Source organism: Carassius carassius, chromosome 15 (assembly GCF_963082965.1).
Source record: "Carassius carassius chromosome 15, fCarCar2.1, whole genome shotgun sequence".
In the NCBI taxonomy this organism is placed as follows: domain Eukaryota; kingdom Metazoa; phylum Chordata; class Actinopteri; order Cypriniformes; family Cyprinidae; genus Carassius; species Carassius carassius.
Window position 1 is genome coordinate 32885860 of NC_081769.1, and position 15330 is coordinate 32901189.

At 36.4% G+C, this 15330-nt stretch overlaps 1 protein-coding gene across 1 annotated transcript; it reads right to left on the bottom strand.

The window, feature by feature from the left end:
* Positions 1–374: 374 nt before the first annotated feature.
* Positions 375–13345, bottom strand: LOC132158923 (protein FAM110C-like). The gene is made up of 2 exons (XM_059568551.1): positions 13220–13345; positions 375–3500 (listed from the first exon to the last, which is right to left on the bottom strand). The coding sequence occupies exon 2, from the start codon at positions 2868–2870 to the stop codon at positions 1578–1580; it is 1293 nt and encodes a 430-aa protein (XP_059424534.1). The 5' UTR covers positions 2871–3500; positions 13220–13345; the 3' UTR covers positions 375–1577.
* Positions 13346–15330: the final 1985 nt, after the last annotated feature.

A 15330-nucleotide genomic window follows, 5' to 3' on the forward strand; every position in this document is an offset into this window, starting at 1 on the left:
GTTACTGAGAAAAATGTGTAATTCAATTACAGTTACAAAGCGAGTTACATATGAATATTTTCACACACATACAGATTTTATTGATTTCTTTCCCGAAAATGCATTAACTGCTCTAAAATATTATTAGGACACATGCTTATTTGATAACTATTTTATTTCCTATTTGGGTTTATGTATATGCTTTATTATTATAATTATTTTTTTGATTAAATGGTTGTCCAAGGCATTGTTGGATTCTAGTTTCCTGCCATAGCTATGCAAAGATTTGATTTGAAAAACAGTTTCAGCTATTAAACGATTTCTTATGATTTTAAATCTGTATTTAACCTCAGAGCGAACTCAAGTCAGATTTTGTGGTGGCTGTGCTCAAATGTAATCAGTTACAATACTTTACTAAAGTAATTGTAAAATATTTTACATAGGGTGACTTGTAATCTGTAACCTATAACATTTCCAAAGTAACCTTCCCAACACTGAACATATTATGTTCTGTACTGTAAAAATATTAATAAAAACATACAGTTTAATCCAGTATTTCCCAGGTTATTAGCTTAGCAACATGCTAAAATCAAACTCTGTGAACGTCATTCTCTCAAGGCGGCTCAACAGGGTTTGGAACATATTGTACATCAGTACGCAGCACATTTCTTTGGCATAAGTTAATAAAACTCAAAATCTTTTTTTTTAAGGCCTTGCATTTTTCTTTGCATACACTCAGCGTTCAAAATATGTTTCATAGCAGGATAAATAGCTCCCACTGTATTTCTTTCTCCAATTCAGTGCATTAATATCCCCACAGGGGTCCTCTGTGTGTTTGTTCCAACGCCTGCGTTTAAGGAAAGAAGGCAACACACAAACTAAACTGGGACAGTTTGGAAATGAGGTACACATGGTTAATTTAACACTCATGCATCGGTTTCCCAACCCCAGAGAAAAAGCTTAGTGGTTTGCAATGTTAAATTATTAATCAGATGACACGTTCTTTAAGTTACGTTCAATGAATAACACTCGTTTCTAAACAGAAGTAACAGGTCAGACTCATGACACTTTCTATTTATAGAGAACAGGAGATGAAATTGCTAAATATATATCATTATTGCCCCCTACAAGCTATAGTGCACTAGTCTGAAACCGCAGTGGACATGTACTCATTCAATCCCAAAATGCACCGTAATAATGAGTGAACAGGCCACTACAGAATAGCCATGCAATGTGAGAAATGCAACAAATACATTTTCGAGTTTCATCAGAAGAGTCCACAGCCACATTCAGTCTTCAAATTCGCTCATTTGTTTTCACCCACTCCTTCGAGTGGACTATATTAGTAAACTAATGTTTGTAATAGTGAATGAGGTTATAGGGGGTGATTTCAACAAAGCCACAGTGTAGGTCATAAAAGGAAGTGTCGGTTTGCAGCTTCATATGTGACTTGCACAAAATAACATCAATGTTCTCGTACTGGCTGTGAAAAGCCAAACAAATCTCTTAAATACAATGTCTCATGTGAAATAAATACAATGTAGTTTTCCAGACTGGAACACAGCTCCAGAAAGTCTCAGGATTGGTCATTGTGATAATCAAACAGTAGACTCTTTAGGACCCTCCTGGGCTGCGTTCTTACAACTGTAGAGCCACTTTATGACCCGTGCATTTCTCTCAATAATGGACACACCTGTAGGAATCTGCTCGGCAAGCTCCTCCTGGAAAAGTCCTTCACCGGAGTGTCGGGAAAACTCGCTGGGCTCTGAGCCGCCGCCTCCGACACTCCTCAGTAGCAGCGAGAGCGTGTCGACTGAACTTGCCCCATTTAAAAAGTTCTCCGGTCCGAGCCTTTCAACCATATCCAGGTCCAATCCACAGTAGTCGAAGAAGCGTTCCTGCTCGGACATGGCTAGCGAACAGCGTAGTCTCAATTCTGACTTGGAGCATTTCAAATCGGATCGCATCTGAGGAACGACTGGCTTCCATGGGTCCATGTCGTTATTGTTGGCATTCCCCGTCCTGTTTAGTAAACTGATGATCATGCAGTTTTTCGATTGCTTCTCCTGAAAACCAATGTTGTTGTTTTGTGTCTCGGGCATTGAGTGCTCTCGCTCGGATTTGCTTGATCGTCTGGTCTCATTCCCGCCATCGACAGTGTCTTTATCAATGGACCAAGACATTCGCGAATCCCCGTCTCGAGAGGAAGACCCCTTCTCCTCATTTATCACCATTTTTTGAGCCTCATTCCCACCGCTCTTTTCACGCATAGATCCCTGGAAGAGCCGTCTTACAAAGCTGTATCCCTTGACCTCTAAGTTGCCGTTGGCATTTTCTCCACCTCCACTGGGACTCTTGCACTCTTTCTTCTGTCTGTAAATGACCAGGGAGTCTGGACGCAGCATGCGTTTGCCATTGCTCCTGCGCATTATTGGTGCACTATGTGGAGCAACTAATGGAGCAATGATCGGAGTTCTTAGAGAAGTTGCAGGAGGCTTGTTTGCATTGTTGCAATTCTTGGTTTCCTCATCGGTTTCATTCCGACAGTTCTCTTTCTTGGAGTCGTCCTCATTTTCATCCCGTGGGAACAATGGTGCAGAGAAAGGCTTCATTTGATTTCGAGCTGGGAGGATGGGCGTTGAAGGTGTCGACACTGTGAAGCTGCGACGAGGCACCGGTGGAGGGGTCGCACAGGGAACTAACACAGGCTCCTGCTTCGTGTTGATGACCTGTTGACTCTTGACGTACTTTGCCTTGTCAGCTTCCAGTCGCTCTACAGCACTGACAGAACGTCCCCTGCTTCCGGCATCCATCTGCCTGCGCAGGTAATCAGGCCCCTTGTTTAGGAGCCGCAGTGGAGAAGGTGAACCAATGGGAGTTAATGGCTTCATTTTGGAGTTCTGCAAAAATGCATCCAACTAAAAAGGACAAAGCAGCTGCCTTGCCCAAAAAAGGACAAGGAAACTCTCTGGAGATTAAACCACTGGTTTGATGCTTCGTCAAGATCTGATGTGTCTCTGAATTTTAGGGATCCAATTATAGGATCCCTATGAATATAGATTTCTAGGCATCTGAGAATCTGGAAGGTTTATGCAACAGACTGTTGGGATTTGCTACAATTAGTCTCTTTACTGGACGCTTTTGGAAAAGGGTTGATTCGATATGTCCATGCAATATTTATACAGGCATTGGGAAAAATGGGCAGGGCATGGGGAAATCCTTTTTCTGCAATCCCTAAATCCCAAATGAGATGTTCTCTTCACCACAGAGCATCAGAAATAGCTGCCAGTGGCTTTTTTCCCTCCTCGTTTAGTTCCTTTCTTCTGTTAATCTTTTCAGAGAAGGTCGTCTTGAAGGAAGAGCGCTAATGAGCTTGATTATTTGCTTTTTGATAGCCGTCTCTGGGCTGGGCTTCTATTGTCCTGTGTCGTTATGGTTGGCTTGACATATACAGCTGGCACCGGGGCACTTCAGAGTTTGATAGACAGAGGTCCTGTCTTTCTTCTTCTATACCTAGAGCCCTGTGAAAACAAAAACGGTAGAGACAAAGTTAATTTTTTTTTAGCATTTCTCAAGGGAGAGCCAATCTCCCAAGGCGTAGGCCATATGGCAGCATGAACAGAAGTCTCTGTAGCCCTTTGTGAGCCGATGAAGTTGGCAGAAATTTATGTCTGGGGCCACAGGCAGTGCCATTAGCTTATTCATGGACTGATTTGACTTCACAGTGCTCACCTATTGAACTAGCCCTAAATAACAGTTCACTCATACAAATGTGCTGTCCAAATTTAGTGCATTTTAGCTTTGAATGAATATGCATAATAGACATGACATAGTCTGGATTGACACTGAATGTTACACAGGGAATTTTGCCCATTTACCCTCAGATGCATTTAGAAAGTCTATTAAGGGAAACTGTGACCATGTGGATTCAGACTGCAGAGGTAATGGCCTTCACCATCAGCATTAGCTTAACCCACATGCCACATTTGCATTCCTTGAGGGCTTTGCTAAATAATGCATGACTGCGTCCATATTTTAGAGACCCCAAAATCAGCTTATAAAAAACATTTCCTTTAAGATGTAAGACCATTTTCTGCATTTAATTTTGAACACACTGGAGTAGTTTTTATGATTCTGCATGGTTTTAGTCCATTAAGAATAGCACTTACAACTCAAAGAATTTGATTGCAAAGCTAGCTTAAAAACATTTTGACTGCATGGATAATTCTGAAAAGGAAGACATTCGAAACATGACACATCAAAGTGCTATTTTTATATTCCCTCACAGAAAAAAAAGACAATACATGGTATTTTCAAGTGAATATGTCCTTGTGACCTAGTAAATGGGGAAAAAACTGTGCTTTGTTTGCCAGTTTCACTATGAATAGCAGTTGTTTAGTACAACTAAAAAAAGGTGTGTGCTGCTAAATTCCAAACTCTATTTTCCTCAATAGTCAGACTTAAAGTAGGGAGAAAAATCAACTGCACAGACAAATTCTGAAGGAGAAAAAAATCCCTAACATAAAAGTACAACTACAGCACCTCTCATGTACCTCGACCCCCTCTGAAGCCCTTCACTATAAATCCAGTCAAAAGGGGAACTGCAACATTTTCCAGATGTCAGAGAGTCCGGGAAAAGCAGCCATTGTTTGGGAAAGTTCCGGGAAAGAATTCTGAACAGGTGTTGAGCATGAGATGGATCTGGATTTAGGGACTTTCAGAAAATAAGTGAGCAACAGGAGGTCCAAACTCAGAAAACACACTTATTTAACCAGTTGGGCTTTTATTTTTCAGTCTTTTGATTTAATGATATTACAAATATATTAACTGTTTTTATTAGATGAACCACCAGCCCAATAGACTTGAAATTTGGTAACAAAAAAAAAAAAACCCCGGACCAGTCTTCTATTATTTTCCTTATACAATGCATAATCAGTCAGGTTAATGCAATCAAAATATGGTGCACAAATTAAGCCACAGTAGCATGTTTCATAATTACCACATTATTATTAGCCTTGTCTACATCACTTAAGTGCACTTAAGGCTATTATTGGCTTGTAAATGCATTTCATCACTAATATAGATCTTTCCAAACCAGTGGGAAAGTCATTTGAATGCTGGATCACCGTGTTTAGGACATGAGCTAATAATAGCCTAGTTTATAGAATAAAACACTATTAAATGAACTTCTTCACATTCACAAAGTTTCCTTCAGCTGTTCCCCCCAAACTAACATTCTAAACAATAAACTAAAATTAAATAAATAAATACAAGCTATTTTACAAAATTATTTTGCAGATATGTACTATAAACTAAGCCATTCAGTGATTGATCTGAGATGATTTGATTCAGTCTGAATTGGTTCAGTTGATTCATTCAAGAGAACCACATAAATCAACTTATTTAATTTAAACTCGATTTGATTTGCAAGCTCACAACTCATCTAAAATATAACGTCTAACACAAACAAAATTGAGATTTTTAAAAGCAAAATGTCTCTGTTTAGCACTGATCTGAGATCAGTCCCACATCACTACAGTCGTTTCACATGTTCACAGCATCAGCGAGAGCATTTGCTCTTTTACTGTGCACTGTATTACTCTCTTTGGCTTTAAAGAGGCAAATTAGTGACATGAATCGCCTGTGCTCCTCTCTCTTTTGAGGGTTGAACTGCCCAGTAATAGCAGTGGCTCTTGAGGGCTTGTAATTAACCCCTGCTAATCCAGCCTCCTCTCATCTCACTGGCTTTCATGCTGGTATGTCTTTGCGTCTCGGTGAAGTTGGTGGGCAGACCGTCTGCCTGCAGAGGCCAAAACAGTCATCCAACAAGGTCAGAGAGAAAACAGATGTTTTCTTACAAGCTGCATCTAAAGCCATAATCTGCTGTAGAGTAGCAACACGACCAAAAAGACAGTCTTAACCCATTTGACTAAATATATAGGCCTTATTTATGGTTTAATATCCTGATATATGTTAGATTATGGGTGGAAAATGATTCAAACTGCCTATAAAAGTTTAAAAGTCACATAAACAGCATATGTTATTTATTTGTGTGCGTGTGTAACATTTACTGGGACACTAAACCTTAAATGATGTACATCATAGGGCTGCTCGATTAAAAATAAAAATAATTCATATTCATGGTTATTTTATTGAGATCACAATTATTTGATTACACAGCAATTTTGAAACATCATGCATTTATTGAACTTTAAATAAATCTTTTTAAAAGCGGATTTCCTTAATCTTTTACTCAACTGAAAAACAAACAAACAAACAATTAAAAAAACAGTAATAATTAATTAAATTAGTTAAATAATCATTTAAATTGATTTAATTGTATATAATTTCAATATTTAGTTAATATGAACTATTAACAATAATAATAATAATAATGAAAAAACGTATTTTATATATAATTGTTATATATTATTTTATTTACTTTAATATAAATGCTTCACTGATTGTTTTAGACAATAATAATAATAATAATAATAATATGCAAAACTATACTTCTTAATCTTAATAAAATTCATAAATCTAAAATGGTTAAATATTCCAAATATTCCATTCCATTAGAATGTTGTGGAATATTCTAACACTTCCAATCCAGGCAGTAAAGCATATTATTTATAGTCCGTGCCATGAATTGAAACGGAAAGTTATTGCATCCAGTTGATAAAACTTCAACGCTTCTAATTAAAAGCACACTCAAACAGTGCAGAGTGTGTCTGTCCCACCCAGTCTGAGCAGCCTAATTACATTTAAAGGTCCCGTGTTGGACTCCGATATAAAACCACAAAAGGCTCAGGACGTCCGTCACAGACCAGCTCCTGCATTATTTATCGGCACAGACAATAGAGGCCTCTGGCTGTGGAGATAAGAGGCTGGACTGAATGCTGCGGCTCATTAGAAAGAAAAACAGAGAGAAAGAAAACACGTGACAATAAAACTCAACAGACACAAACACTCTCCGCACACAAAGGCAGAGGTAGCATAGATCTCCAGAGCACAGAGAGCTCCTGAGTGCTATTATGCAGTTGATGTATGATGGTGGAGGCTGGACGGGCGTACGGGCCACAAAAACATGACAGACCCCCCTAAACCCTCTCCAAATTATGAGGTGGACACTTAACTGACCCGGTGGGCATCTATTGTCATTCAAACGTCACAAATGTGAGCCGGAGACAAATGGGCACCATTTACATCAGCTATTAACAACATCACTGATCAGTGATGAATGCAGGTGTAAATGTGGTCTGGAATGTTTGTGATTTGATTATTTAAACCAAATTTGCAGGTTATCAGGAACATATTTAATCTCGAAAGCCAAAAAAGAAAACGTGCAAAAAGAAAACGAGAACAAAATGTTGTATATAATTATATTGTGCAAATATTGACCAAAAAGCTATTTTGATAACAGCAGTAGGTTGAGCTTTTTTAGCTTTTCATTTTAAAAAATTAAACGATTACCCTTTAAAATGTTCATTATTGGAATAAAAAGAAAAAAACAGAGAAGCAAACAAAGAAAAGAAAAAGAAAAGAGTACTCCCATTACTGTTAATTCACTGGTTATAGTTTGTAAGAATATGTATTTGTTGCATTAAATTTAATGTTGATTGTAAGAAAACAAATATGTCCATATATATTATTTTTTATATAATTATTTATAATTTATATAAAATAAAATTAATTACTTAAATGAAAATATTTATTTTATTTTATTTTTGAAGATTATTTTTTCTATGTGTTATTCACCGGATCACATTTCTAATAAACTTTCTAATAAATCTAGTATTGTATTCTATGAATATTGTTGAGTCTATGACAAGCCCTTTGGATAAAAGCATCTGCTAAACCAATAAATGTAAAGGTGTAGTTAAAATGCAAATGTGTCCTAAACAACAACAACAACAAACAAAAGATGGCATAATGACCTATCAATTAACCATTAAGGAAAAAGTTTAGCTTTAAATCCATATTCTTATTATATCATAACAGCTTGATAAATCAAATATATAAAAAACATTTTTTTTAAATAAAGATTTAATTTATATTTTCACTAAAGTTTCCAAAAAGTGCTCTGATTCAAAAACGTTCTGCCTGTTGTTTCATTTATTTCAGGCTTTACAGGGTTAAGATGTTGTGTTAAAGAGTTCACACATCACTTCAGTGGACTTTACCCTACTTTTCCATTAGTTACGTCATAAACTGCTTTGTTTCTTTCTTTTTTTCACACTGCAGAGGCCTGATAAAGAGCTATAAATTTCACCAGAGTAAAACAGAATATCCTCCTATGAATGTGGACCTGGCTTCTCCATCTAATCCATTCATGAGAGCCGGAAAGTTCAGACAGGAAATGAAGGAGTTGCCTTGAGAAGTGCTAAAGGTTGTGCACGTCTATTATAGTAAAGGAAAAACACAAAGGGGCATGGAAACATCTTACTTTTCCTCAGAGAAAATGTTCAAGATTTGTGCGTGCAATGACAGGAAAGGCGAGGTGCCCAAGTTCCTGAGGACTAATGCGGGTGTGCATGTGAATGTGTATTTGATATACATATATCTAGTCTATGCATGCTCATCTGTGTCTAAGTGAGAATAATCTGATCTACATGCAGCATTTTAAGCATTCACAAAACTGAATTTTTTGTGAACTGCCTAAAGCAAAGAGCAATTGTGTAGAACGAGCAGCACAAACGCTGATCAGATTACATTACAGATCATTTGGAAGGTTAAGTCTTAACTTGATTGCCATAATCTGCTCTCAGGGAACACAAGTGATAACGTAGTTGAGTTTATTCCTGTCAACACATTAACCAGTCTCTAGTTCCCTCAGATAAAGCTGCTGTGGTCCGGCTGTTAGTGTGATGTGCCAGGCTCATGTTAAGGTCACCACAGACTCAAGTGTTAAAACAAGTGTGACTTGTGGAAGGGGTCGGGGGTGATGGGATGATGGGGAGGGACGCCTGACCCCTCCAGTCGTCCTGTCTAACATCAAACCATCAAATGTCATGCACCACAACAATCCTGCACCATGTTTTCACCCTATGACAGCAAACACAAAACACTACCAGAGATATTGCATTGATTATCCATTGTGACCTGAATCCAGCAACTGCCACACAAAAACACTTAACAAATCAATACATACAGAGAGAGAGATAGAAATATATATATATACACACAGACATATATATATATATATATAACCTTAATTTAATAAGGTTATAAATATTTTTTATTATTCATTTATAATAAATTATTATTACTATTGGTAGTAGTAGCAGTAGTAGTTTTGGGAAGTCGTGGCCTAATGGTTAGAGAGTCGGACTCCCAATCGAAAGGTTGTGAGTTCGAGTCCCGGGCCGGCAGGAATTGTGGGTGGGGGGAGTGCATGTACAGTTCTCTCTCTACCTTCAATACCATGACTTAGGTGCCCTTGAGCAAGGCACCGAACCCCCAACTGCTCCCTGGGCGCCGCAGCATAAATGGCTGCCCACTGCTCCGGGTGTATGCTCACAGTGTGTGTGTGTGTGTTCACTGCTGTGTGTGTGCATTTCGGATGGGTTAAATGCAGAGCACAAATTCTGAGTATGGGTCACCATACTTGGCTGAATGTCACTTCACTTTCACTTTTTTTTTTTTTTTTAATTATAATAATTTATGAATATTATTTTTTTATTTATATTATACGTACCTTAGATTTACTTCCTGGTTAAATAATTGTTAAGCTCAAATATTTAAATAAGTTAAATAAATTTAATAAATAATTTCTTGCTATATGTCAATATGAAAATGTAAGAATTTTTTTTTATTATAACCTATATATATATATATTATATATATATATATATATATATACTGTGTAATTAACTAAATAATAAATAATACAAATGTGAATATAACTGTATAACTATATATAATTTATTTATTAGTTTTTTATAGCATATTTTTGTACATTAAGTAAATAAATAATTTAAACAAAGGACCTCACTATAAATATTTATGAAAAAAAATCAAATTATTAATATGTACAAATATATACTACCAATTTAACTAAAACAAATTTAAATTTTTCATTTTAATTAAATTGCTTGTATTTATATTTGTGGTTTTATTTGGATAAAAGTGCCTGCTAAACGAATAAATGCAAATATCCAAAAATAACCAATAGTGATCAATTCTCTCATTCTCTTTTCTCAACTTAAAGGAAGCATTTATTGCTCACATATTCCTCTTTCATATCTCAGATTGGTGAGTAAACAAGGACAGAAGTTTAGTTCTTGAAAAAATCATTCCTTTCCTGCTGAACTTAAAAATAAAGCACAAGCCAGACTCTCGATCACTCACTTTCTACCTAAAAAGGCCACGTGATTCCCTGCTGTTTCCTCTTGCTTCACAGCCTCCGCTGAACCTGTCAGCTGTCCTCTCTCATTAACCGCTAGTCTGGCTCGTTGGTCGCACACAGGCCCAAAGTGCCACAGAAATAGCCCGTAATCTCCCCTCAATGCCCCCACCACTCCAGCAAAGGGAAAGATCAGTGCTCAACAATATCTACAGGCCCCTCATGTGCCACGAGAGATCCAGTGCTATCTAGACGAGCCGGGGACAATTAAGGGGATGTGTGACTATCAGCAACCCGCTCCCACAGCTGTAAGGCGTCCCGTGAGCATCATAGCATCGGGATTTGTCCATTTAATATTAATAGTGCAGTGAGTTAATAAATCATGAAGGGAAAAAGTCTAGAGGACTTTATAGGGACTAGTTTGAGGAACCTTCAGCCTCTAATTAGTAACCCGATCTTCATGCTGTTAACATGCAGCCACACATTAGCACTATAGATGTGATTATTTCTTTGGGGGGAATGATTGTATACATGATTGCACTTGAGGAGAAAATAAAAGGCTGAAAGAAGAGCGACATTTGGGCTTTTGATAAAACAAAACAGCTGTTTCTTTTCCACCCCGGATGCATGAAACACTTGAGACTGATGATGTGGTCACACTGAGACGAGTGAGAAGTGTGTTCCCTACATAGGGTTCACTTCCAGAGCGGCGTGGGCATCCTTTCAGCCGATCGCATAAAAACTGACAAAGGTCACTGCATGAAGCCCGTGGGCTTCTCTCGTGTGTTTTGACCGTCCGCCCCAGTGCTTTCACATTTATTCATCTCAAAGCAGCTCAGATGAGAGATGTGGACAACACAGGTCTACTGCAGAGCTGATAATATAGATCTAGATCTGTTATATAAATAATATACGAACATAAAGAGAGAGAGAAAAATATGCATAAAAAATATGAAATATATCATTGAAAAAAATTGAATAAAAATAGAAAATAGAGATCTAGAGAATCTAATTAAATGCATTAATATAAGTATATATTAATCTTGTCATTGATACACTCAGATGAAAATATACAGTATATGTAAAAAAAATAATAATATACATTTATAAAATTATTAATATATAAGAAATGTTATTTAAATATGAAAACATATGTATGTGTGTGTGTGTGTGAGTGTGTATATATATATACACATAGTGAATACATAGTGAAAGTTTTTCCACACTTCAGATCTAATGTCCCAAGGCCTGGTCTGACACTGTTAAAAAGTGAGCATTAATGCATGCTAGTAGCTATTGGAGTGAACGTCTATGGCCGTATTTGGGGTCATAATTTGGATCTAATGCATTCAGCAATATATCAAAGACTTTACTGTTGTTTGCAAGCAGATATTAGACCTCAATAAACATACATAATGACAGGCTGCAGAGGAGCATCATGCTGATGTTTACATTTCACATGCATTGGTGCGTCAGAGAGATGACACCGCCACAGACACGTGTTTATCCTATTTTGGGGTTTGGAAGACAATACACCAGTATGAAGAGACCTCACTTATGGTTCAAAGACAGGTGAAATCTCTGCGTTTGGTCTAGTTCTTGAGTGTTTAGACTGGTTCTCAGTGGTTAATTCTGCTGACTTTGTGGAAAGTTAGTGCATGGTTTGCCACCTAACCTATAAAGCTTTTTAGTGGGGGAGGGCTGTGAGCATTAACCATCCATTAACTCCAGAAACTTAATGCTATAAATCCATACAGATTGAGAAAAGACTTAATTAGTAGTACAACTGTGTCTGTTTGGCTCAGTAGTTTTTTTTTAGGCTACTGTATCTGTCATTTCCAAAAACACATGTGGTCACCTCACTTTCCTGAAGTGGAGTCTGTTCTTTTGTTTAAAGCTTCTCTCACCACACCAACCCTACCATTTAACACTCTTGCACTGTGTAAACTTTGGGTTATAAACTTACATGATTTCCTAGTCTAGTGTAAATGAGAGAAGAGGTCATGCATAGTCCATCAACAATTTCCACTCTGAAAATGTAGTGTTTTGGTCAATATATGCTTCCTGACTTTAAAGTCATCATCCTAACTAAACTGTATGAATGATTTGGTACATCCTAGTAATTTCTTCGTGTCATTGAGTGCACGAATTTATGGGAATTTAAACTCAACCATTCATTATTATTGCAATTCGGTTTGGTTCCGCTAGAGGCGCAAGAATCGCACACTGTACCTTTAAGAAAAAGATTTAAATCTTCAAAAACTCAGTTTTAAATACATAAAATTACATTAAGTAAACGACCAGCCAGAATAAAGAAAGTATTACATACACTACATTCAAACTTATAAAGAAAAATAAAATAAAACCAATCATTATAATGTAATGTAAAATGTACACATACTCATATGCAAATTTATTAAAGCACCAAATCGCTTCGTTTCATAAACTATCATCTTTACTCCATTAATGCCGTTTCAAAACATTCCCTGTATGGCAATTTCTCATTCACAAGAAGAAGAAAAAACATCCTCACTTCATCCATTTAGGCTACCACTCTTATAAAAAGCACAGAATTTACAATTTGTACTTTGCTCCCAAAATAGTAGGCTAGTATATCCACATAAACCTAACTAAAAGCTGCAGTGATATCAATTATCTAGCCTACCGAAAACAAATCATATCCAAACTGAACTTAAAATGCGATAAAAAAAAAAAATGAAAATAAGATAACAGTTTATATTGAATGAACAGTGTTGTTTCAAACTCAGCCGTTTGTTTACACATGACGAGACGAACACGAAAATATAACAAAATAAATGACGCGAATAAAATAAAGTCGCTAAATGCATAATTATGTGATTGGATATTCTTCACTAGTGCTCGATTTGCTCTTACCGTGTGTCGTGCTCTCTATGCACAAGTGAAAGCTTCGGTAATCTCCGTGTGCTGTCTCACTGTTAGTGAACTGAGCTCCGGAGGAACGGAGCGCGCGCCGCGCGGCTCGTGGATGCACCGGGATCATCCCACTGTGGGCGGGCAGGTATGAGTGTAAACTGAGCCCTCCACAAACACTACAGCAGAGAGAGCTAGTTTGGGGGATTGACCTGAAACTTGAGGCATCAGTGTTTAAAGAGGTAGATTTATATCTTTTTTAAGTGACATGCATTGTGCGACAAAAATATCAAGCCAAATATAGACCTTTTAATAACCCTGTTGAATATTTCACAGGAAATAGAAAAGAAATTTCAAAGAAAAGAAAAAAAGATTGAGTTCATTGAACGCAAGCTGATCTTTTGTGGCCATATGTTTTGGATCCTTCTTTAAATAGCCTGTTAAGGTTTTTAGAAATATCTAAAGAGTATATTAAATTATGAACCTAGTTTGAGGACATAATTCATTGAAACCTTTTTTTTATTATTATTATTATTAATACCACAATGAAACAGGTGAACATCAGAACAAAAATAAACAAACAACCATATGTGGGGATACAGTAACAATTACAAGGTAATTAAAATTACATTTTACAATCATAAAAAATTACAATTTATTAATGCATTTTTTCATAATATTGGATGTTTTTTTTTTGTATTCATTGAAACCTAGCCAGCTAACAGAGAAAGTTCTCAGAACTTTGGCTAACTTTTGACTTCCGTTAATAGAACGTTCGTTCAAAGTTATATAGTAATTAATAATGTTCTCAAAATCACCAAAAAAAAAAACAAAAAACGTTTATTTGGTTGTTCATGGACATTTTCCGTCTTACGTGTTTCTTAATGTTCAGAAAACGTTCAAAAGGTAACGCGTAAGTTGATAATGATATATGTTATATGCAAAAATGATAATGTTCTTATTAATAAAGAAAAGACTTTTCAACAATCAGAAACGTTAAAATGTTTTTAGAACATAAGTTGGTGTCTTTTTAAAAAAGACAATTAGGCCTATCACATTTCCTGCAGTTGGTCTACATTTCACAAAATAAGTTTTTTAGATTTGAAATGCTAAAACAAAAGATCTAGAGATGATGAAAATAGATTTTTAGTGAATCCTGAGTAATTTCTCTCAAATTCACACATATATTATTGAACTTAATAAGAACAGACTTCACATATCAACTAAAAATCACCAAAAACCATTTTGATTAAAAGTAACTAAATAAAAGTGAATGTAGGTCTGAGAAAAGTCTAATGCAATGGCATTCAGACATTTGAACTGTCCAAATACTTTTCAGCATCACTGTTTATTTCTATTTGTGCATATTGCATATTAATGCATTAGCAAAACATCTTAAATCTTAAGATTGTAGGTTTTTTTTTTTTGGCCTGTGATTTTGTCAGCATGCAGTCACAGGAAAATTTAATAAATTACACTCAGCAATGTGCATCTAATCACCTAAATATAGACTGATCTTTTTTTGTTTTGCACAAAACTCACTGCTTAGCATTCAAGCTGCAAATCTCTATGGTGAATAGATAACTGTGGATAAATGGATAACTATGATAAGCTATCAGCACTGGCTCTTCTTCCAGAAAACATTACTCAGAAAGCCTCACGAGCTCAGTGCTGATTTACCGTCTATGTCTGAGTCTGTTATTCACGCAGTAATGAAAAGAGCATTAGGATTAGATTAGTGTTCAGTGCATCAATGTGTTAATGTTGTTGTGATGACGGTACAATGAGCGCCCTGCAGGGCTTTGGTCTGGAGACTCTGAAAATAGTGCGTGGATGCATTTACTAATTTCTAGTTTATTATTCATTTCTAATGGAGCATTCACTGCAATCTGTGGTTATTATAGTCAACTAACACTGAAACCATGAAAAACTGTTGTTACTTCAAATAAAATATAAAATCATGACCCTTTTTTTTTATTTCAGCTAGTTCCCAAAGCAACATTTCTCATTTGTATCTAGCTTACAGGAATAATTGACCAAAAAAGTAAAATGTAATCACCCTCAGGACATAAAAGATGTAGGTGAGTTTGTTTCTTCATCAGATTTGGAGAAAT

Coding starts and splice junctions, on each gene's coding strand:
- LOC132158923 (XM_059568551.1), bottom strand. CDS start 2,870: ATGAAGCCATTAACTCCCATTGGTTCACCTTCTCCACTGCGGCTCCTA.